Source organism: Botryllus schlosseri, chromosome 7 (assembly GCF_051294905.1).
Source record: "Botryllus schlosseri isolate E-star chromosome 7, Bs_hap1, whole genome shotgun sequence".
Lineage (NCBI taxonomy): Eukaryota > Metazoa > Chordata > Ascidiacea > Stolidobranchia > Styelidae > Botryllus > Botryllus schlosseri.
The window spans coordinates 11,059,774-11,084,712 of NC_137242.1; the positions used below are offsets into that span (position 1 = coordinate 11,059,774).

Consider the following 24,939-nt stretch of genomic DNA (forward strand, 5'->3'; position numbering starts at 1 on the left):
CTATTTCTTTTACTTGTGGAAGTTTCTCGGCATAATAATGAGCAGTATTCAACCAGCTACCCCAACGAGTAACTACCTTAGTTTCTTAGTGTTTAATTGCTTCACCGCTTAAATTGGTACTTTTTAAAAAAAAAGTATACAACGATACGACTTTATAACTCAAAACTATGACTATATAACTTAAAAAGCTGATTTATGACCAAGCCAGCAAAATATGACTTCATAACTTTCCTAATACACCTCATAGGGATGCGGTTTAAGCGTTAAATTGATTTCACGACTTACTGATGCATAGAAAAAATATCACTTTAATGAATTTAAATGGCCCTAGTGATAACGTAGTGTCTGTAGTATAAGTAGAAACGGTTAGCAATTGGTAGTTCGACTGAGTACAAACAGTAATTGTCAGGGCCCACCGGGAACGTAACCTTTGCGAATGGACATCATGTTCAATATAGTTCGCTTGTTTAGGGTTGCCATCCGAAAAAGAGGACATTTTTTTTTCAAGTTTCAATATCGTACATAAAACGGAGAATTTATACAGATTATCGTGATTCTAGGCGAGTTGACCTTTTCTTAGTCAACCTTCGCAGCAATTCCTGAAAAAAAACGGTTTTCACAGATATTTTGTGACGTGTTGACCATTTTCAGTCCCCGCCGTCTATAATCGCCTAAACAGAGGACATTTGGGTGTCTCAGGAGGAAATTTTACCGTTATTGAAAAGAGAAGACAAATCTTCCTAAACTACCAGATATGGTGTCCCTATACTCTATTTTAATAAGGTAGTGTCCCGGTGATTTTTCAACGTCAGTGATTGGGGTCACGCTTGGTTCGGCTCATTATGTCGCGGATGGCGGGAGGAGCAGTACACGCGTCGGTCTTATTCCGTCGGTTTGGTGGTCATGCAGTAGGCCGGTCGTTGCGTGGCTCTTGTGACTTCTATTAATGTACGTTTGCCAGCGGGCGTATTTTGTAACGTTAGGTTATCGTCTAGCATCAGTTCATTTATTGTTGCCAAATATCTTAATTATTGGGTACCCTTCCCCAAGAAAAAATACGAATGATTTATAGAAATGGGCATTTCGTCGTCGGCCATTACCGCGCCACGACGCACCAAGACATATGAAGTTTTAGGCCATGTAACATGCATACATATATGTTCAATTGTCCATAGGCGCTAAATAGCTGTCGCCGAATGTTCCTGTCCTGGCAATCTGAACCCCACAAGAAAAATGACATCCCATAGGAAAAAATTATTTGCCAGTCAAGAAATACCAGTTTGAAATCGTGTTCGTCTTATAGTTTATTACGTTTGGGCGATTTCAATATCTTTTGACACAGCAGACAGGAGGTCGCGAAATAACATCATTAACGAAGTCATCATACCAACGGGTCCGCCCAAAGCTGTTCACTTATTTTTTATGGGCCCAACATTTTCCATGAAACCTCACTCAGCTCTACCGGTAAATCTGATTACGTGAGCAGAGAGAAGATAAAAAAATCGATAGCAACATATATGCAATTCACGATTATATTGACCAATTCGCGATTTCGCGTTTCGCGCGTCGTGCGTCTAGAGACGATATAAGCCAACTCACTAAACAGTACAACTAATATCACTGGTAAGTAGCGGCAAAAACGTACAGGCTGATGGTGGTTGATTGTTTGTGGCTTATCCTAATTTGACGTGTAAAATGTGAATCGGATGGACATTGTTGCCCTGCCGCATTTCAAATCACCCAGGGGCAGGGGCATGAACAGTCGCTCTTTTCAAAAGTAACAGTAATCATAATCGACTATGTTAGCGCAGTAATCATCCGATTTCCGGTTGAAACACAATGTCAATAGTTCCACAGTTGGTAGAAACCGTCTATATTTAGACCGCCTAATTATCCTCATGCGACGAAGTTTGTTTTAGTCTAGAAGTTCGGCCAAATGACACACATGCAGATGAACGATAACGGTGCAGCTTGATAACGGCTCATGAACTATGACATTATTTTGTCAAGTCTGTATCAGTGTATTTTTTATGAAAATCATTCTCAATTTGGTTTGCTTTGGGAAGTGCGAAGAGTGCAGGAGCCATCAATTGAAAACGGTTGCAACTATATGACTTGATTTAGAGGCCAATTAAGGTCTTAAGGAATCAACATATATGAAATGTAAATCATGCAAAAGCTTTCGAGATGTGCAAATATACTTTTTCGAGATAAATCATGTGCGTGCCTTAATGCATATTGCTGCACTTTGACCTGTCTTTAATCGTCACAAAAAGCGAACAACTAATGAAGGACATTGGCAGATAGGCTGCATTCGAGCTAATCGATATTATGGAGCAGTCGATAAACAGAATCATCACGAAATTACAGCGCTCACGAACAAAGAAGCAACATGCTGTCGATCGAATGTCACGTGTATAATGAAGTGCTATTGGGATTGAACGGTAATAAGTTGGTTATACAGTTTAGATCGGCGTGAACTGACTGCTACAAACTATGGCATGTATGTGCCGCGGAATTTATTTTATGGCATGGGTTACTATGCCATTGTATTCAACACGCGCAATGAAAATGGAGGAAGCTGTAACGGCAGGACTTTACGAGGACGAAATGACAAGGTTTGATCACAAGTACGAAGACTCGAAAGGTACAATCATTATACAGTTCATCTAGTTTCAGTTCGGGTATTCAGCTCTGTTTATGAATGCATACAACCAATATCAACACATTTTGCGTTTTACTTATAGTTTAACTAAAATGGGCGAAAATCGATGAGCGGGATAATAGGTGTATTCATCAGATTGTCACCATAGCGTAGGTGGAAATCAGGTGAATGGCACTTTCAGATATCAAATTGTGGCTTCACACCCATTCCAATGGATGAAAACGAGGTCAATACACCAAACTATGGAGATATATCCCATGGGTGTAACCACCGTTTTGGGCTTCTCTTATCATTGGTGTATTTGAGTCATGCACACCCGTTGGAATTGGTGGAAAAGCACAATGTGGTACTTGAATGAACAGTCTACCTCATTTACACCCCGCGCTACCGTGGAAGTCTGATAAATGCACCCATTTATTCCACACAGGGATTTGCAGTGTAGGCTACGTTGCAGTGACGTGCGGTGAGGTTCATGGCTGGTGAGGCACGGACCCCCCTCCCCCCCCACACACAAACACGCACGCACGTAAAGTATTCACACGAGCGTTCGAACTAGAGTAGTGTTCATTCCGCCCTACAACTATGCACTTCGTCTTTTATACATATCGTTTACTTTTATATTTTATTGCCTTTTATGTACAGCGCCCTAGTGTAGTAATGATATATTGTTATATTCGGCGCTCTATAAATTATTATATTATTATTATTATTAAAGTAGCCTACCTGATAAAGAGATCCAAAATGTGAATAACAACAGCAGCGGGTATAGAGAGCATTTTCTTTGCACACTGATAGCCGTTGCAATTCCACATTATACAATGCATGTAGGACTGGTCGCTATTGTGTTAAATGGGTAAGTTTAGACGGATAATAATTACTATTTCTTCAAGTACCGGTATAAATTATTCGAAGCATGAAGCAACGACAATGCAGACTATGCAAGTAGCTTTCACATACCACAATTATAACGGAAAATAAATAACAGCTACATAAGTAAGGGAATGTATTTGCTCCAGACATGGGGTAATCGCGATTAGTAATCGTAATCGATTACGACGATTACAGCATTCTGAAGTAATCGTAATCGCAATCGATTACATTCGAAAAAAATCCGAAGTAATCGTAATCGTAATCGACTACTTCCCATATCTAATCGATTTCTTTGTGAAAGAACGATTACTTTTTATTTGTACAAGGACTATGACAGTAACTGAATATTCGTGAACAAGAATGAGACCACGTTAACGATAGCACAAACGTCTGATTTTCAAACGCCACTGCTCATTGTTACGTAGGAAGTATTAGCTCCGCTCGTCATTGCGTAAGAAGTAGGCTATCTACACATAGTTAACAGACATGCGATGGAGACATTGTAGTATGATTGTAAGAACACCCCCGTGGTGTATATCAGGTTATCAATGCACTATAGAAGCCCCCACCTCGCAGCAGGATATTGATCACCACTCTGCCTATAGTTTCAAATAGTAACTTATGTATTGATGTTTGGTTGAGCTTAGTTAAACTCAGTTTCATCGTTTCTGCTTGGCGAGCAGTAGGCCTACGTACGCACGTACCGCTGACAAAAATTCGGAATTTGGTACTGGTCAAATAAAACATTGCAATTTCCAAAACGAAGCATTACAAATAAACAGCTGCTGATATATATCATAACCGAGCCGTGCTTAGTCGTTTCTCGTAACAGCAGCTCGCAGTATCTGTATTAAGTTGAATGCAGAATTTTTATGTTCACTATATCTTATTCTCTTATAACTACTTGAAACGGGTGCCAACCGTTATTTCGCAGTTCGTTACTCAGCATTTGGACCTGCCGCCATAACCATCCGCTTATATAGCCTGACATGTTAGCGTGGGATATAGCTAGAATCAGAACCAACAGCAATTCGTCCCCCAGTCCAACCGTTGGTCAACTTTCAAAACTGAATTTCGTCAATAGTATTGGTCATTGCATTAGATTACTATTCATTTTTAACCTCTCTCAGCCCCGAGTGTCAGATTTATTTGTAGAGCTGGGGCACATAATTCATAATTATAGCATCTGGTATGTTGTAATAATTACTTTATTGTAGGTTGTTAATTCGTGACCTCCAGTCTGTTGATTAATCAAAGATATTGTACTCACCCAAATGTAGCAGACTAAAAGAATATCTTTCGTGAGACGCACACGCAAATTGTCATGGCTTTATTCCTATGTGGATGCGCAGGGTGGCATTTGCATCGCGGGCTCAGATTGGAAGGACAGGACTATCATTAGTCACGCCCACCCAGCGCGGCTATTGACAATGGACGAATACTTTAAGTTTCGGCCAAGGTATTTCTTTGGCATCACATCCCGTGGAGTTGCGTGTTGGCTGAAACTGCATATGTCTTTTGGTGTGTTGTGGGATCGTGGCGCGGTGATGACCGGCTCCAAAATGCCTGTTCCCATAAAATAGCATATGCATGTTTTTTCTCTAGGGGGAGAGGTCTGCATTTCAAACCCAGCTATCTACTGGAGCAGGGGTCACCAACCGTTTTGAAACAAAAAACTACATCTTGTGTAGTGTGTACTGATTATTGCGACGACCGACGGGTTACCTCTTGGCTCTTACTCCCGCCGTTGATCCGTGCTCAGTTGATTGACTTATAGTAAGACAATCAGAGCACTGGGCCGGGTTTCCGCCCCTTACCAAGAACAAAAAAAACGCTCACTCGCCGGGACTCACACCAGCTCCTCCGGGCTCAGTTGCGTTGCTGCAGTGCGCGCCAAAGCACTTATCTCCGCGTCGAGACTCGGGAATATTAACTATAGATTCCCGTTGAGCAGCCGCGTGGGCGAAGACGAGCAATGCCCCGAGAGACTGCGTTTGTGTATTCCTTGGGGTCGGCCGGGCCATGTTCAACTGCTGCTCATATGAAACCAGCTTCAACTTTCAAATCTTTCATTTGAATATTTGCTACAGCGACCGCGGGCGACTCATTTGGTCCGCGTTGGCGACCCCTGTACAGGAGACTTCTGAATCACGAAGCTCGAAGAACATTTTCAAGAATTATTAAATTCTCGAAAATACTCTATAATTTATGTATAATTTATGTTATGTCTGAGTCCCCTTCGACCACGCTCCCCACCCTATTAAGGAATTTGGGGTGCGCCAGGTAAAGACCTGGCCATAATGCAAATCGCTGGGTGCGATAAATCATCCCAATAAAGTTGGGCAATTGGTATTGTCACGGTGGTTTATTTCGTTATGGCTCACCCTTCGCCACCTCGAGCACTTTGCGGTGCACGTGCATTTATATGTGGAGTGACGCGATGGAGGTCGTCTGTTTTGATGTTGTTGTTGTACTGGTTTGCTGATATTTGTTATTCTATTATGTTGTCAGGGTTTCGAGATATTTTTTAACGTCATCAAATAATAGATTCATCCATTTGGTGTTCTTGTTTGGTGTCAGTTGGGAAACAGAAGAAAGCCAGCTTAATACAATCGTCGACATTTTTGGAGACGACAGGTATATTATGACATAATAAGCAAATGACGCATGAAGTATGAAGAGACTTGATATTTCCTTAAGCCCTGTCATCGCAACACTTGTATTGTCTTCCAATATATCCTTTTATATTATAGTCCTAAGAAGCAAAACAAATGTAATCGTGAGTAATCGTGATTACTTTTCCAATGTAATCGTAATCGACTACTTCCTTATTTTGCTGTAATCGTAATCGTAATCGTAATCGCGTGATTCTGAAGTAATCGTAATCGCAATCGATTACATTCATGAAGTAATCACCCCATCTCTGATTTGCTCCACATTACGTTTTGGCCGTCGCTACTATAAAATTCCTATAAGACAGTCAAGACTGTTGTATTCCGAAATCGACAGCGCGTTTCACTGTGCTGCGATTGTCCAATTGTTAGCGAATAGTGCATGAGGCAGATTTGTTTGTGCCTCACCTGGCTATTGTTTCTCTGCGATGGCATTGTCTGTACTAAAGCCGAATGTCACCTTCCTTGGCGATTTTGAGGGGGTTCTGCTGGTCTGACACTGTTGATATTTGGATATTCGGAATCAGTGTGACGATAGCATTTGATTGATACCATTTGTTATGAATTCCGAGCTATTTATGATGAATTGCATTGTCGCAGGTGAGGCACGACCCGCCCGTGTCTCACCTGTGCCTCAACTCTCCTTTCGCGCTGTATTTTTGAATAGTAATTATGCAAATTGATGATGTTGTGTGAAAAAATGTTCAAATGTAGTTATTTATGAACATTGAGGTAAAATATCAATGATCATCGACTCATTTCGAGTTTTCACAATTTTCATTTATTCGCCCTGACGACAGGTGAGGCACTGCCTCACCTGCCTCATTGGACCGCACGTCACTGCTACGTTGTAAGCTGAACACTCTGTTCGAAAAGAGGGTGTATATCCATCCTTCTATCACCCCTGATATACGGGTGTGAGTATACACCCATGGCACATGAAACCAAAACCTATCTCAGACTTATACCGCAGTATAAATCGAGTACAATATTTTAATCCAAATTATGTCTGCACGTAGGAACTACGAAGGTATGCACTAAGGCACGCACAGGATTTATGACCGCGATATAATTTTGAGTTAGGTTCTGGGTGTAGGCTCGCGCGCTACGTGAAAGCTTATCATGTCACTAAATATCATGTTGTGCATGATTGTTGCAGTTCTGAACTGTTCAATTGTCCATGTATTGCAGTGGCAGCTCGTCCTATAGGGCAACTGGGGCATTGCCCCACCTAATATTCTGTTCAATAACAATTCTTTACCATTTATAGACGCACACCTATCTATATATGCCGAAATCACAGCGAAAATCGTATTCTTCTTGTCCTTTCGCTTGTAAATGCCCATATCTAGCGAAGTCTGCGAAAATCGAATTCTCTTACGTGTTTTAGCTTTGCGAATGCCTAGCCGGGCATGCCCCGGTAGCGCTCATAACAAGCTTTCACTGTCTATTCTCTCAAAGCCGCGCACAATAAAGAAACGGTGATTTACTCTCTCCTATTCGTAAAATGGCCGAGCAAGCGGGGCAAATATGCCTGGTCGCCCCTAAGGTGTGATGTAACAATCGTATCTATATCTCAACTCGATTACCGTAATACGCGTTTAGTCGACCTTTGCTGGTATAGGTCGATTTTAATGGTGTTTCACACTATGAAAACTCTTGAAAATTGGTACGTCATGTCGTGATGGTGGTATTTAACACTGCCCCAAGTTTCAGGGTTTGTACTTAAAGTTTAGGGTAGTAATTCTGTTTCCGAAGTTGAGTGTGTGGTGATCCGTCATGTATCGCAAACAGATTTTACTCAAAAGCCGGTATTGGTATCCATTGATTTTGACGATGTTCAATACTGAGATCGGTTATGAAATTTGGCACGGTAAGTCTTAATGTTAGTATCGAACGCTGTACCAAGTTTTAAGTTTGTCTTGTCACTGAACTGTGTTAGTGGTAATTTCGTTTCCTAATTCGAGTGAGAGCTGACTCGTCATTTATCACTAACAGATTATACGCAAAGCCGGTATTGGTATCTATTGATTTTAACGATGCTCCTTACCTAGATCCGTCATAAGCTTTTGCATGGTATGTCTTGGTTTTAGTATCGAACGCTGTGCCAAGTCTCAAGGTTGATACTCAGTGATTAGGGCAGTAATTTCGTTATCAAGGTCGATTATGGTAGAGATTTGCTCCGATCTGACACTTTAGCATACAACGCATTGCGGATTTCACGCAAAAGCCGGTGTGTCTGCTGTAACGTTAACTGAGATGATGATATCATTCTCAGTTTGCATTCAAATATTTACTTTGATATTATATTCTCCAATGTCAATTTCGCCGTGAAATTGTGGCCTTCAAGCCATTTGCTCACAACCCCCTGCTGTCAAGCGCGATAGCTATTTCGTTTTCGATGGCGGCTAACAGCTGATCACTTGATCAGCCTATTCCTCAGTAAATTTTGTGCAAAATTCGGTGTTGGTCTGTTCGCATTAATTTTGACAGTGTACCATACCGAAAAGGGCCATGAGACCACTTCTCGATGATGTCATGTAACAGTGTACTAAGTTTAAAGCTTTCAACCACGTATTTATTCGGTAATATATTTTCCAAAGGCGATTTCGCAGCAGACCTATAGACAGTAATAAAGCCGTATGTGTCGTGTTACAGTCTCCAGTTTCAAGGCCAAAATCTCCTATGCTGTACCGAGACCGAATTTCCGAGGCTGCTATTCTTAGTTCTCAAGAATGATGTTTGGGATTCAATATGACTGGCTCAATCTATGAGATAACAATTGCGTATCTGTCCGAACTCGTTGACCTTTCCAGTTAGGCTTACGCTATCTCTCGAGTTATAGTCAGGCCGTGTTATTTTTGGCATATGCCAAAATTGCCAAAAATAACTTATTTTTGGCATTTTTCGATTTTTATTTTTGGCAGTTTTGGCATCGTCCTCTAAATACATAGTTTCAGCCTCGAATTAGCCACAAAAACGCTTTATTTTGGCTAGTTTGTCAAAAGACACCACAAAATGTGCAGCATCCACGTATAATCAGTGCCAACAAACAATTAGAAGAAGAAAAAACCTAACGATTTTATAGGTTAATAATATCAAACGAAGCCACAAAATGTGCAGTATCCATCGGTCTCGGTGCCAATAAGCAAAAAAAGAAAGAAAAGCCTAATAAACACGCTCAACAGCTGATTGTTACAGCTGTTGAATAGACTTAAATCGTTTGCACTGTAACAGTGCTTCCAAACTCAGGTCAGCTAAGTTTCCCCTAAATTTATTTCTCGCCCAGCGAATCTGGAAAATATCGGCTTCAACAGTAGCCGTTGAGGAACAAAATGTTGCCAGTCATCCACAAAAGGGTTTCAGAGCTTCAAAATCTTTGGATGGCCGAACCGGCCTCCATGCATCATGAAAAGAGATCACTTCGCCAGTGCCATCGATCTCATCGCGGAAATAATTTTCTTCCCGATGCTTTTCCAGGAGTTTCCTGTGTTGTCTCTCAACACATTCTATGTAGTAGCCCGACTATCATTTCTCCTTCAGTCTTCCGATATATTTTCGGAGGACTTTTGTCACTTCAGTTGGCTTTAATATTACCAACTCGCATGGAAGAGTCCTGGGAAGGTTAGCTTGTTTAAGAACATTGACGCAACAACACTGTCTGGCAAAACGAGACTATGCAGCTCAGAAATAGCCAGACAGTTTGTTGCGTCAAAATGTTCAACTCGATCACAATGCAAAAATCGTGGTTGATTTTTGGGGTTCCAGCTCCATGAGCAGAATATAATTTATATTTTAATAATCAGTACTGCGGCAGCTTCTCATTGATACCCGTTTTATCAAATTTAGTGCTCGACAAGCCGGTCAAAATGGTCGTAAAATTGCCTTTGGACAAATGGAAAGTATGACGTAAACCACATGTAGTCAGCCGCTCAATCACTCTGTGCCCACACCATTTAGGACACCATGCTTTCACCCCTAATGGGTGGGCTGGACCCAGATTAAGAAACCTGCCTTTCACAAACGCTCTTCTCGCTTGTAACGCGGTCCTGTTAACACAACACCATGAACGAAATACACTATTTGGCAGGCCGTGTTATTTTTGGCATATGCCAAAAATTGCTTATTTTTGGCATTTTCAAACTTTTATTTTTGGCAGTTTTGGCATCTGGCTCCTGAAATGCCAAAAATAACACGGCCTGGTTATAGTCATTTCCAGGTCTAGTGCGAACATGAACCGTGTTGAATCTTTGTTCCGTACGCCGTTTACGCAGTTACCACACTTCAAGTCACAGCTCACCGGCGGACCTCTCGTGGCACATACGTTAAAATCATTGTTGCCGGCAAATTCATGTTACCGTACCATCATTAAGTTACTTGGAAAACGCCATTGTGACGTCATCTTAATAAAAAGTCGCTTGCAGCCCTTGCCCCACCACCCGATATTGTCACGAGCCGCCACTGATGTATTGTATATACAACTAGCCGTGAACTTATATAATCTATTTCTTCAGTCATGCGCGTTCAAACTACGTCTGGACTTATACTTGGCTATCAAAACCTATTCGCTTCGACATTTCACGCCATACCTTATGCAGTACCGCCAATTAACAATCTTCGGTAAGCTACAGTGTTTGATAATGATCAAATTAACTGCTTCGTAATCCCACACGTAATTATTGTGAGCGTATGCTACTGCGTTTCCGGCAGATTTATTGCGGCGAAGGCGAGCGATCCTTCGTTACATGTTGCAAATGTTACTCGCAACGACCCTTGTTCCGTTCCACTACTGGAGTCCTTTGTAAGTTGTAAAACAGATTGGCAATTACTATACAGCAATGATTTGCCACAATAAACGTGTGATGTCATCACCACTTTTGGGGGGGATGGCGGAAAGTTTATTAAATGATTAACATGCGATTAACATGAGGTGACGAGTAACAAGGCCTTTATAGGCCATATCGTCACCTCCAGTCATTTTTTCATGTTTGACGAAGCACTAAAATGTCTGTTTGTCTGTCTGTCTGTCTGTCTTACATTCGCTGACTGTGACGTCAGATATTGCAGATAAATGCTCGTATAACAAAAATCACTTGTATGACTTACAAGACATCCATAGCTTTCTGAGGAAATTTAAAAATTGTTCAAAATAGCTTGAAGCTGGCCTCACAAGACAGTTTAGTGGTGTCAAAACATTCACAACAGAAAATTAACCGACCAACTTATAATACTATCGCAAACAGATATAGAGATCCGCTTCCATACAAAAACAAACACAGCATTCACGATGGAATCTTTCCGAAACAACTGTCCTGTTTCCAGCCACTTGGACGAAAATGCAGCAAAGGCTCATGTACCAAGGTTAGAAGTATTATATATATCTTCTGTTACCCGTACATTGACCAGAATGCTGGATTATTACTATCACCAAAAAGCCTCCGGTGCGGCTACATAATTCCAGAAACCTAGTCCGGCCCAGAGACATGTGAGACGGGACTTTGTATCATTGCGGGTTTTCAGATGGACGAGGATTGCTTGATTTTGAATGTATACGTACCAGATCATGTCAACTTGAGGGACTGGATGAATCCGCCCAACGACAGACTACCCGTAATGTTCTGGATTCACGGGGGTGGGTTTTCTACAGGGGCAGGAACCAGGAAGGTCTACGATGGGAAATACTTGAGTCAAGTAACAAACACGGTGATGGTTACCATAAACTACAGACTGGGTAAGTTGTATATAGATTACCTGAATCAATGGCGGTTCGGTCCATAGCATACGGCAACTGCCGCATTTCCCCACTTATAAAATATTGTGCTGTAACATCACTAACAACAATATGTATTTGTAGGGGGGCAGAGAAATCAAAATTGCAGAATTCTGGCGACAATCTGCGTATTTTTTCTCTTGTAAATGCCGAGCGGGGGCATACATTTTCTTGTCCCAGTAGTGCTCATTCTTAGTTATCTAGGGTTACCATACGTCCTCCTTTATGAGGATTTGTCCTCCTTTCTCAGGTTTTTGAAAATTTCCTCCGAGGACGCCTAAATGTCCTTCTTTTTGGCAATTCGTCATCATTTACAGCTAGGAAAATGGACAGGTTCGACTGAAAATCTTCATAAATGACGCTAAATAGATAGTGCGGACGTTCGAGCGGGTCATTCGGGAGTCGATTGAAAGTCAACACCACTACAACAAATTGGGTAAATCTGGAGTTGTACGAAAGTGATGACCTTTTTTTTTTAGCAAAAATAGCTAAATCGGCTATTTTCAGTCTTGATCATCTCACTTTCCTGATTTGGTAAAAGTGTCCTCCTTTTCCGATTCCGAAATATGGTAACCCTGTACTTATTTATTCTCCGAAAGTAGCTCGCACTAAAAAAAGCAACGTTTAGTTTTTTCATTTATCTTATTCGGCAATATTGGTGATCAGTGACCACACAGAGCAACTTCCATTTGCCCGAAGTTTGTTCTTTTGTTGTTCTCGCATACTAGTTGGCATAGTCTCACTGACCTGAACTTTAGCTGATCGCCCGATTAAGAGCACACATGGTGTCTGGATCGTGTCAATTACTTTGTTTGCTTGTTTACTAGTAACACTGGTTTCAAAAATAATTTCAGCGCATAGATGCGGGTTTCTTACATGTTGTATACGCCGATGATTGGAATGGTTGGGGAGTCCTAGATGGCCTTGGTGTATATTTTGAACAGTGTGTCATTGAATTACGTTTTCAATTTACCCTAATCTCAATAATCAAACTGCATGTATGAGCAAATCCTGCTAAATATAGGCTACTTGACTTTGACGTCATAGACATGTTTTAGATATAACACGTCTCATTGGCTGTAGATTCTATCGGTTATGATTGTTCCTTTTGTAGCATACGTAGATAGATAAATAGAGATAGGAAGAGCGATTTCACTCGTGATCATTAAAAACGCGAAAAACGAAGCAGCAGTAAATTTGGATGCGATGTTAAAAGGCAAAAATAACAGGGTGGTCCGATATAACATGATATCACCACGGCGGTGTTACCATCATGCTGTTGAGGTAGACTCAGAGGTGGTCAAAGTGGTCAAGAAAGCTACTCAAGTAGAAGTAGAAGAAGCGACGAAAAAATCTACTCAAGTACGAGTAGAAGTACTTCTTCCATAAGCAACCTAACACTACTTGAAGTAGAAGAAGAATTGACTGGCTTTAAATCTACTCAAGTAAGTAAGTAGCTGTGAAAACGATCGTAATTCGTTCGCATGGATTGTCAATGGCTGCAAATTGAGCTATGCGAAAGATGCAGAGCTTGATTCATATTGATGCACACCAGGAGGTATCCAATTTTAACAGCACAAGCAATTAAGCATTCATCCGCATCATGGGATGAAAATGATGGTATTGATATGGAAAGGCGATACTAATCCTCTGTTTGCTCGAACAGCACGTTTTAGAAAATATCATCGTATGGCGCCCTCCCCCATCATATTGTAAAGCCCGTAGTTTAGTCGAAGAGCAATACGGAGAAGTTGTATAGGATACGATGTAAACACTTTGCGCGATTAGTAAACGTTAATAAAAAATATGGTGGATCGTAAAAATGCCATATTATGTAGCTTTATTTCCGGAAATTAAAGGCATTACTACACTTGCTTTTATACTTCAACATGCATGTTATCCAGACAAAAGAACTGATACTAATTAGAACTCAAAGTATGATACTGGGAATTGAAAGTGAAATATATATACTACTTTTAAAAGCGGAAAATGTATTTCATGTCTTAATTCCAGAAAGATTCAAAGGTGGTATGCTAAAACAGGTCTAAAACTAAAAAAAAGTCATAGTCCACTTTTACAGATTAGGACACGCCATGGACTGCTAGATTACGATATGATAAGTAAATACTAGATTGCGAAACATCAGTTTCAAACCGTATCATGAGCCATATGTACTGTGATGAAATATTTCATGTGGGTGACAATGCGGTGTGAACGGAGCCACGCAACCCGCTAGCTAAATAATATTCACCGATACTTTCGTGAAATCATACTGGTTACTCCATATCCACTGTGCGCGAAGCGCGACGATAATTCGGGGCTTTACTCAACTTTTATGAAAATTAAATGTTGATACTCCGTGAAAACAGCCTCGAAATTCCTCAGGCTATCTTCCTGATTGGAGGATTAAACTATTTCTACTTGACAAACTGAAAATAGCGAAAAGTAAGTAACTAGATCACAAAATATTACGAAGTAGAAGTAGAAGTAGTGAAAATTAGATCTACTTTAGTAAGTACCAGAAGTAGAGGAAAACTACTTGAGTACTTCGAAAAAGTAGAAGTACTTCGTTACTGACCACCTCTGGGTAGACTGAGCGTATAAAATGAAACATTTTCAGAAGTGAATAGAATTGAAAACGGATATAACGAAACTAACACACTGAACTTGCTAAATCCAGGGCCTCTCGGATTTCTCGCGTATGATGACGGCAGCCATAGGATCAATGGCAACCAAGGTTTTAAAGACCAGCAGTTGGCTATGCTTTGGGTGCAGGAGAACATTAATAAGTTTGGTGGCGATCCAATGAAGGTATTGTATTGGTATCTTTTTTTTAGATTACTGGTCAGAAAGCAAGTGGAAAGGAATAGCTACTAGTACAAGGCCGTGACTTTCAAGAGTACCCATATGTTTAGTGAGCACGGCACGAATTCCTGAAGAAATCAATATCATTCTCGCTGTAGGTAACGATATTCGGACAGAGCGCCGGGGCTCAGTCAGTAGCATTTCATCTGACGTCCTCAAAAGGCGATGGATTATTCCAGCGTGCAATTCTAGAAAGCCCACCCTCCGCGTATGTGTATCCAAGAAAAGACGAAGCAATTAATAGGACAAGGGAATTGGTGCGGTTAATAAGATGCGATGGCGAAGTCGAACGAGAAAAATCGTGTTGCAAAGAGGACACCTCGGATTACGACTGCCTTATGTACGTTGCCAAGTTCTTTCCTCCAATGTATTACTGTTTAGTATACATTCCTATTTGGGTGACTGATACTGTGAGCACGTCCATTATAGACTAGAAATCAAACGCATGTTACTGTACACTTGTACAGTGCAAAGTAAACCACGGATAGCACGATATTTTAAAGTAGTTTATGGTTGTATAGTTGGAATATTAATTATAATTATCGGCTGTCAGTAATATGGATTCAACGCAATATAGAATGTTATTATGTATATTTTTATTAGGCCTACCACTACACAACAAAACCAGTGGCACTTATGGCCTGTTCAGGCCTTGTGGGCTACGCCAATGAATTTGGTACGATCAGTTTCTTTTCTCTACAAATTCCCAGGGAGACAGATCCAGAAAATTTACTGCAGTGCATGGATAAAATCATGGTGGATTCATTACTTTAACTACACATATGGGATATCATAGAGCCTTTCAGACCATACATAGATGGGTACGAGATTACTGATCAGCCACTTAGATTATTCCGCGATGGAAAATGGCAGATCAATAAGCCGATCATAATTGGGACGAATGAGGAAGAATTGGATGTGTTCAAGTACTTCGATCCTTTTGACTTTGCTGTGGGACCTGGGTTGTACCGCGTAAGTTGGTTTGCTATCCGCATAGAGCAGTGGTTCCCAAACGGTGGGGAATTCCCCACTGGTGGGGAATTCAGTGGTTTCTGGTGGGGAATAGACGTGTTTGTTCAGAATTATCTACAGGACAGTCTTCATATTCACGGAGACACATGCGCAATTGCGCAATTACCGCTACCTCCGAGAAGTGTGCCAGAACGATCAGCATCGAGAAGACCTTGCCCTAGAAGGAATGCCCTTGTGGTGACCGAAAACTTGGATATGTATACAATATACATATATGTTTAAATGTCCATAGTCGGCTAAATGGCTGGCGTCAAATGTTCCTGTCCTGGCGATCTGAACCCCACAGAACAAATGCAGGAAAAAATTATTTGCCAGTAAAGCAATACCAATTTGAAATCGTGTGTGCCTTTTAGTTTAGGCGATTTCGATATCTTTTGACGTAGCAGATGTAGGGGGGTCACGAAATAGCATCATGTAACGAAGTCAATATATCAACGGGTCTACCCGAATATGTTTTTTCATATTTGGGGGTCCTACCCTAACCAACACACCTCACTCAGCTCTATACCAGTAAATCTGATTACGTCAGCAGAAAGGGGATAAAAAAATCGATAGCAAAATATATGCAATTCCCGATCATATTGACCGATTCAAACATTAAATATATAATTTTTTCGCGCGTTTACGGTCCTGGTGGGGAATGAAGGCTCGCTCGGAATAAATCTGAAGTGGGGAATGAAGACAAAAAGGTTGGGAACCACTGGCATAGAGCAACACTAGGCCTATATGCTATGCATTTACCATGTAACATGACATTATATTAACCTAGTTTACTGGGTGAAATTTTAGAATTGAAACTGCAAATAATTTTATTGCAGGATCTTAATGAAGGAATATTCGGTGAAGAGTTGGGATACCGTGTCTCACACGAGTATGAATCAATGCATCGTAATATCACGGACTACGGCCTTCTTTTTGGAAATGAAATGACCGATTTCGTCTTTGGGTGCCCGTCCAGAGCGATTGCTAGGTGTTGACTTGTAGTATTCAAGTGCTCATGTTTAGTAATATACCGTACTGCAGATTCGGAGTCATCTAATCCAGAATTTATCGTTACGCAAATAATTACTACGAAAATCTATAGGCCTATACGTCTTACAATATTGCATACAAAACTACTTGGGGAAAATGTGTGCGAGTGAGCAATGCCATTTTTCTGTCCATGCAATCCAGACATGACATGCTGAGCGCCTATTGCGGATCGGTCTCACCCGGCTGGGGATTGACTCCATGACCTAGCACGAAGCTGGACGGTTTATTACCATCGCGTTATCGTATTGATTAGCACATATATAACAACCTCCATACAGACTCTATCAAAGCTAGCATGCCTGCGACTGAGCGGAGGACACTTGTGCTCACCGAGGCATTCAGTACTAATAGAGACAAATAGGCCTATAGCTGTAACAGTAGCAGCGGCAAAACTGCAGTAGTAGCTAGGATACAAAAGCGGCCACTACAATTTCGAACCCAAGCTGTCGAAGTAAATCTGAAATTGTCGCGTAGATCTCGAAACACTGCATCTTGTCATCTTGCCTACTTGCGTCTTTATGCAAGAAATAATAATAATGCTTTTATGCCTTCTTGCAGATCAGCATCGCGAACATCCAACGAGAATGTGTATATGTATGTATTCAGTCACGGAATGGACAAAGATGATTGTCGGCGGTATTTCAAACTCATAGATTTGGAATTATGTGGCCACTCCTATCATTCGGCGGAAGTTCCGTTTCTTTTTAGAATTTTGCAGCATTTGAAGTAAGAAATACTAGCTTTACCATGCATTCGTATAGTTTCCCCAATGCTCAATGTACTGTACAGTGTACACTGTACAATGTACATTCTTCGTAACTCAATACGTATGTGGATGTGAAATTTCTCAATTGATTTCGCTTAGAATGGGACCAGCAGTGTCTATGAAACCAGTCAGTTAGTCAATCAGGCGGTGATTGATCTCGGTAGGATGGCTCAGTAGTTGATGGAAAACATTGTTAATTCCATTGACTGCCACTTCCTATCTACTGTCAATGCCAATTCCACCTGGTGTGAGGAGATTCACACTGATCACTGATACCTATCGTAAACTGGGACAGGCAGCTTACTCCTATGGATGGGCGAAATCGAGTACCTGAGTGCACTGGCGTAGCAGCATGTGCTGCCGCCCCTGGCTCTCTTGAAAATGCCGCCCCCCTAGGTAGACCGCATCAAATTTCGACATAGATTGATGTTCAAGTAATCTTGTCAATAGGAATAATTACAAATAATATGCCGCGTCTCAGCCTCACCGTCTCGACGTTAATGACGCCAAAAATAATAAGGACAAAAATAGCGAACGAATGTATTGTACAAATAGAAAATCAATGGCCGCCTCAAAGCAAAAGCAACGATAATATCCTCAAATTCAAGTTTTTGAACGTAGTCTCTTTCTATAGACAGAATGGATAGAGCTGATAGCCGATCATTATTCATGATAGAACTAAATACTAATCAGTTTGAGCTCACACAGCTCGCAGTTGAAACATCAATGTTCAGATAAAGTTTCAGACACGAGCATAAATACGGTGTCGAATCAAGTAGCTTTGCATTAACCAACCACTGTAAAACATCAAACGTTGTTGCACTACGATCAAACGTGGTTTCACGGCTCCGCACCAGCCTCTTAACCCTTTTAAAATCTCAAGTTGAACAACTTCATATGATTATAACTTAATTTGTGTTCATCCTAGAGCTGTGGTTCGCAACTTTTTATTAGACACGCCCCCCTTTAGGATAGTGAAAAATCCCGCGCCCTCGTATCGTCATATTACAAGATCCAACGGTGATGCTAGCAACCCTAACAGATTGTTTGATGGCATGGAAGGTTATGACTGTTGATGAGAGAATTCAAAAATAAGAAACTGGGTCTATATATATAGAGAAACACGCGTGAATTGGAGGTAAATCGCGCATAGCGCGAAAAAATTCATTTGACCGATTCTTTGGGCCCCCTTAAGATGCGTTCACGCCCCCCCCCCCAAAGGGGGCGCGTCCCCCAGGTTGAGAGCCCCTGTCCTAGAGGCCTCATATTGGTTTGTACGAAAAGCTAGCAATCTTCTGCTTTATATGATCCCTAATTCGAGGTATAAGGCATGACAATTTTCGCAGCTAACTCCCAAAAGTCCACCTCGTCGTCAAAAGTGCTTCTAAAAGCGCTGGTGAATAAATTGTGACTTTCGCTTTGCAGCAGCGCGTGGGAATTCAAAAATCTAAATATATCATTTAAGTGGTGTATGCCGGTAAACCTAGTTTCAGCTTCAAGTTTTAATCTGTCCTATGCTTGAAACATGCATCGTCTAAATTCTTCAACAACACTGAGGCCAGCATCTTCTGTTTGTTCGCCAGGCATTCTCCTTTTTGTGTGAACTCTCCGAACAATCGGCCGTGACGGCTATTTCGGAGTGATTCCATCGCCATGTTAACACATTAATTCGTGTTTTCGGAATCAGCGCGACACTAGCTTTCGATTGAGACCTGTTTGATTAAATTTTAGCTCACGGGACGCCAGCTATAGGACTACCAAGCACTCTTCTTCTAGCCGGCTGTCTACGCGCCGCGCGAGATAGTGTAATGGTGATGCGTCCGGCTTCTTGATCGGTAGGTCGTGGGCCCGATCCCCGGCCGGGTCAGACCGAAGACTCGAAAACTGGTATCCGCGGTTATCCCGCTAGACGCCCAGCAATCACGGAGGAGAAAAAAACGGGGTGCAGACTAGATGACCTACTATAAAGTCCTTATCGCATCTCCGTCGTCAAAGCATTACGATGATGCAGGCATCTCTGTCACTGTGCAGCCTCATTTTGCCGCCCCCTTGGAGCGTGCCGCCCCTGGCGCAGAGCCAGAACCGCCAGGTGGCTGCTACGCCACTGCCTGAGTGATTTGATTCTGAATCACGTTATATGTTTCGACTTTCGAGTCGAGTAATCGAGTATCACTCATTATGACGTCACAGCATAATGTTATACGTCAAAGTTCAAATATGTACCTTTTATGCGACCACGAAGAAAATAATGCCTGTTATCCATCACATTAAAGAAACTTTAAAATTTTTTCGACCATAACGATTTCATTGCACTTGGTGACAATGTTGTGGGATGATCATGACTTCGGAAATGTGCTATTTCCAGTAACGTTCGTAGCTTTGTACTCTGTGTTTCGTACGCTACGATACGGCCAATCAAGGTTTCAAGGCTTGAACAGTAAAAATTAGTATCGAAACTATAATTCTCGCTGATGAATTAACATTCAGTGGCGAGGAGTGTATAATTTCAGTACTCGAAAAAGTCGTCTTTTACTACTCGACTCGAATCATTAAAATTAATACTCAATTCAGATTCGAGTACTCGAATTATTGTGCCCAGCCCCACTTACTACCAGACATGGGGTAATCGCGATTAGTAATCGTAATCGATTACGACGATTACATCATTTTGAAGTAATCGTAATCGCAATCGATTACATTCGAAAAAAATCCGAAGTAATCGTAATCGTAATCGACTACTTCCCATATCTAATCGATTTTTTTGTGAAAGAACGATTACTTTTTGTTTGTACAAGGACTATGACATAAACTGAATATTCGTGAACAAGAATGAGATAATATACCACGTTAGCGATAGCACAAACGTCTATTTTCAAACGCCACTCATTATTACGTCAGAAGTATTAGCTCCGCTCGTCATTGCGTAAGAAGTAGGCCTATCCACACATAGGAAACAGACATGCGATGGACATTTTAGTGTGAATGTAAGAACACCTTCGGTGGTGTATATCAAGTTATCAATACACTACAGAAGCCCCTACCTCGCAGCAGGATATTGATCACCACTCTGCCTATAGTTTCAAATAGTAACTTATGTATTGATGATTGGTTGCGCTTAGTTAAACGCAGTTTACCGTTGCTGCTTGGCGAGCAGGAGGCCTACGTACGCACGTGCACCTGACGAAGATTCGGAATTTTGTACTCGTCGAATAAAACATTGCAGTTTCCACAACAAAGCATTACAAATAAACAGCTGCTGATATATATCATAACCGAGCCGTGCTTAGCCGTTTCTCGTAACAGCAGCTCGCAGTATATGTCTTAAGTTGAAGGCAGAATTTTTATGTTCACTATATCTTATTCTCATATAACTACTTGAAACGGGCGTCAATCGTTATTTCACAGTTCGTTACTTAGCATTTGGACCTGCCGCCATAACCATACGCTTATATAGCCGGCTGACATGTTAGCGTGTGTTGTAGCTAGAATCAGCAATTCAGCCAAAACAGCAATTCGTCCCCCTGTCCAACCGTTGGTCAATTTTCAAAACTGAATTTCGTCAATAATATTGTTAATTGCATTATATTGCTATTCATTTATAACCTCTCTAAGCCCCGAGTGTCAGATTTACCTGTAGAGCTGGGGCACGTAGGCTAATTCATAATCATACCATCTGGTATGTTGTTATAATTACTTTATTGTGTGTTGTTAATTCGCGACCTGCAGTCTGTTGTATAATCAAAAGATATTGTACTCGCCCAAACGTAGAAGACTAAAAGAATATCTTTTGTGAGACGCACACACAAATTGTCATGGCTTTATTCCTTTTATGGATGCGCCAGGTGGCATTTGCATTGTGGGCCCAGATTGGAGGGACAGGAGGTATTAGTCACGCCCACCCAGCGCGGTTATTGACAATGGACGAATACCCTAAGTTTCGGCCAAGGTATTTCTTTGGTATCACATCCCGTGGAGTTGCGTGTTGGCCGAAACTGCATGTCTTTTGGTGTGTTGTGGGATCGTGGTGAGGTAATGATCGGCTCCGAAATGCCTGTTCTCATAAAATAGCCTATGCATGTTTTTTCTTGAGGGGTAGAGGTATGCATTTCAAACCCAGCTATCTACTGGAGCAGGGGTCACCAACCGTTATGAAACAAAAAGCTACTTTCTTGTGTAGTGTGTACTGATTATTGCGACGACCGAAGGGTTACCACTTACTCCCGTCGTTTATCCGTGTTCAATTGGATTTCTTCACTTAGTAAGACTATCAGAGCACTTGGCCGGGTTTCCGCCCCTTACCAAGAACAAAAAACGCTCACTCGCCGGGACTCACACCAGCTCCTCCGGGCTCAGTTGCGTTGCTGCAGTGCGCGCCGAAGCGCCAATCTCCGCGTCGAGACTCGGGAATATTAACTATAGATTCCCGTTGAGCCGCCGCGTGGGCGAAGACAAGCAATGCCCCGAGCGACTGCGTTCGTATGTTCCTTGGGGTCGGCCGACCCATGTTCAACTGCTGCTCCAGCTTCAATTTTCAAATCTGTCATTTGGATATTTGCTACAGCGCAGTGGTGGCCCTACGAACGGGGGGGGGGGAGGACTGGGCGAGACTTACCGGGGGCCCTCCTATAAGTCTCTATCCGTAACTTATGGGGGGCTCCGCCCCCCAGACCCCCCTTTCGCATCTGTTATTATTATCTATCTTTCACCACGGCAAGGTTTGGCCAGGTGCTGGATTCGGCCATGTCTATTTTTTCATGTGTGCAAGGATAGACTACATCAAAACTTAGTAATTCTACCGCATGCAGAGACGTGATGATTATCGGAATCCTGTACGGAATCCTATTCTTGCTTGGTACACGGATTTCCATGTTTATGCGTTATTCTCCTTGAAAAAAGCGCATAATCCAAATAGGGGGGCCGTTCGACCAGGGAGCCCTTCGACCAGGGGGGGCCCGGGCGACCGCCCACCTCGCCCACCCCAAAAGCCACCACTGCTACAGCGACCGCGGGCGACTCATTTGGTCCGCGTTGGTGACCCCTGTACTAGAGACATTTGAATCGCAAAGCTCGAAAAACGTTTTCAAGAATTAATTAAATTCTCGAAAATACTCTATAATTTATGTTGGTTTACGAAATACTTTTGAGTCCCCTTCGAGCACGCTCCCCACCCTATTAAGGAATTTGGGGTGCGGCGGGTAAAGACCTGGCAATAATGCAAATCGTTGGATGCGATAAATCATCTACTATAAAGTTGGGCAATTGGTATATTATGACGTAATAAGCAAATGACGCATGATGTATGAAGTGAGTTGATATCTCATGAAGCCTTTTCATCGCAATCCTTGTATTGTCTTCCAATTTATCATTTAAGATTATAGTCCTAAGAAGCAAAACAAATGTAATCGTGAGTAATCGTGATTACTTTTGCAATGTAATCGTAATCGTAATCGACTACTTCCTGATTTTGCTGTAATCGTAATCGTAATCGTAATCGCATGATTCCGAAGTAATCGTAATCGCAATCGATTACATTCATAAAGTAATCACCCCATGTCTGCTTACTACTAGTGAAAAACATTGGTATTATATATACTATAGGTCACTATACAGCTATAGATCACAACCCTGTCTATCTAGTTTTGTTGTAAAATGTCTACCTGAGACTGCAATATTTTACGGTGTTTCCTTCCGTAGGATATTCCCGGACGGTACGGATCTGGCGATATCGGATCAATTTTCTACTTATTGGGGTAGTTTCGCAAGGACAGGAAATCCGAACAACGGATTGAAGAATCCTCTTCCTGGACGATATCCCTGTTGGACAGCTTTCTACGACCCAGTGGAGGCTCAGCAATGCCTAAATCCCGACTTTGTCGAACCACAATCAGCTAAGCATCACATTCGTGTTGATATGAGACTGGACGTTCCCTACTGCCACCTAGAGTCGGACTATCGAAAACAGATTTGTGATTTTTGGGACGGAATTGATTTTAACAAAAGTTCTCGCAACTTCATCCCACGGACAGTGACTAATTTAGTCTTAAATGCCATCAGAAGTGGTGAACACGAAAGACTAACTCATTTCTTCGCCACTATCGTCTGAAAACAACGACCGAAGTGTAGGCTACGATTGCTTCATAACAACTTATTCGCGAACGTTCATCAATTGAATATTCGATGCATATTTGTGTCCACTATATATAACGCGACGGAAAGTCGTCGAACCTAAGTGTCTTCAATTCCGATTGAGTAGTAGGGAGATAGGGCGCTTGCGGGCACTGGCAGGGGACGCGTGGATGGTGATGCGTCCGGCTTCTCGGTCGGTAGGTCGTGGGTTCGATCCCTGACCGGGTCATACCAAAGACTCGAAAATTGGTATCCGCGGCTATCCTGCTAGGCGCGCCGCAACCACGGACAGCATGGAGGAGAAAAAACGGAGGTGCAGACAGAAAAATTTGATTTTTATTTTCAATTTTCCCTAATAAATTAAAATTTTTAATTGACTCTGCGGCGGCTTAATGTTAGATTTGAACCAAATTCGGTTTGTGGCGTTTTTTACGGTAACCTGACAATTTGTTCAGTGGAATGACTGGAATCCGAAAAAAGTTATTTTTAACAGCTCTACTGTGTGGGTGCTACTGTGTACGTATTGCTGTGTACGTGCTACTGTGCGTACTTATCAACGAGATCTGTTGACCTGTTTAGTGAGTCAGCTAATATCCATAGACGCGCGAAGCGCGAAAATTGTCTATAATTCATGATTGAATCGGTCAATATTATCGGGAATGGCACATATATTGCTTTCAATTTTTATCCTCTCTCTGATCAGTGCTTGGGTAATCAGATTTACTGGTAGTGCTGAGCGAGGTGTCTTGGACAATGTAGGGCCCGTAAATAATAATTACACAGCTTCGGGCGGACCCGTTGGTATAATGACTTCGTTATATGATGCTAGTTCGTGACCTCCTGCTTGCTATGTCAAAAGATATTGAAATCACCCAAACGCACTAAACTAAAAGATGCATGCGATTTCATATTGGTATTTCTTCATTGGCAAATAATTTTTTCCTGCGGAATATAGCATTTGTCTTGTGGGATTCAGATTGCCAGGGCAGGAACATGCGGCGCCAACCATTTAGCGCCTATGGACAATAAACATATATGTTTGTTTAATAATATTGTATATATATCGAAGTCTTCGGTCAGCATAAGGGGCAGTCCTTTCTGGTCAAGGTTTTCTCGCTGCCGATCGTTCTGGCACACTTCT

The 24,939-nt window shown here is 41.8% G+C and overlaps 1 protein-coding gene across 1 annotated transcript; it reads left to right on the forward strand.

Moving 5' to 3' along the window:
* The first annotated feature begins 2,129 nt into the window (after positions 1–2,129).
* LOC145443487 (crystal protein-like) lies at positions 2,130–23,799 on the forward strand. Its single transcript, XM_080321447.1, has 10 exons — positions 2,130–2,647; positions 10,722–10,827; positions 11,451–11,568; positions 11,728–11,938; positions 14,658–14,788; positions 14,941–15,182; positions 15,616–15,814; positions 16,693–16,844; positions 17,465–17,632; positions 23,367–23,799. The coding sequence occupies exons 1-10, from the start codon at positions 2,497–2,499 to the stop codon at positions 23,773–23,775; spliced, it is 1,887 nt and encodes a 628-aa protein (XP_080177573.1). The 5' UTR covers positions 2,130–2,496; the 3' UTR covers positions 23,776–23,799.
* Positions 23,800–24,939: the final 1,140 nt, after the last annotated feature.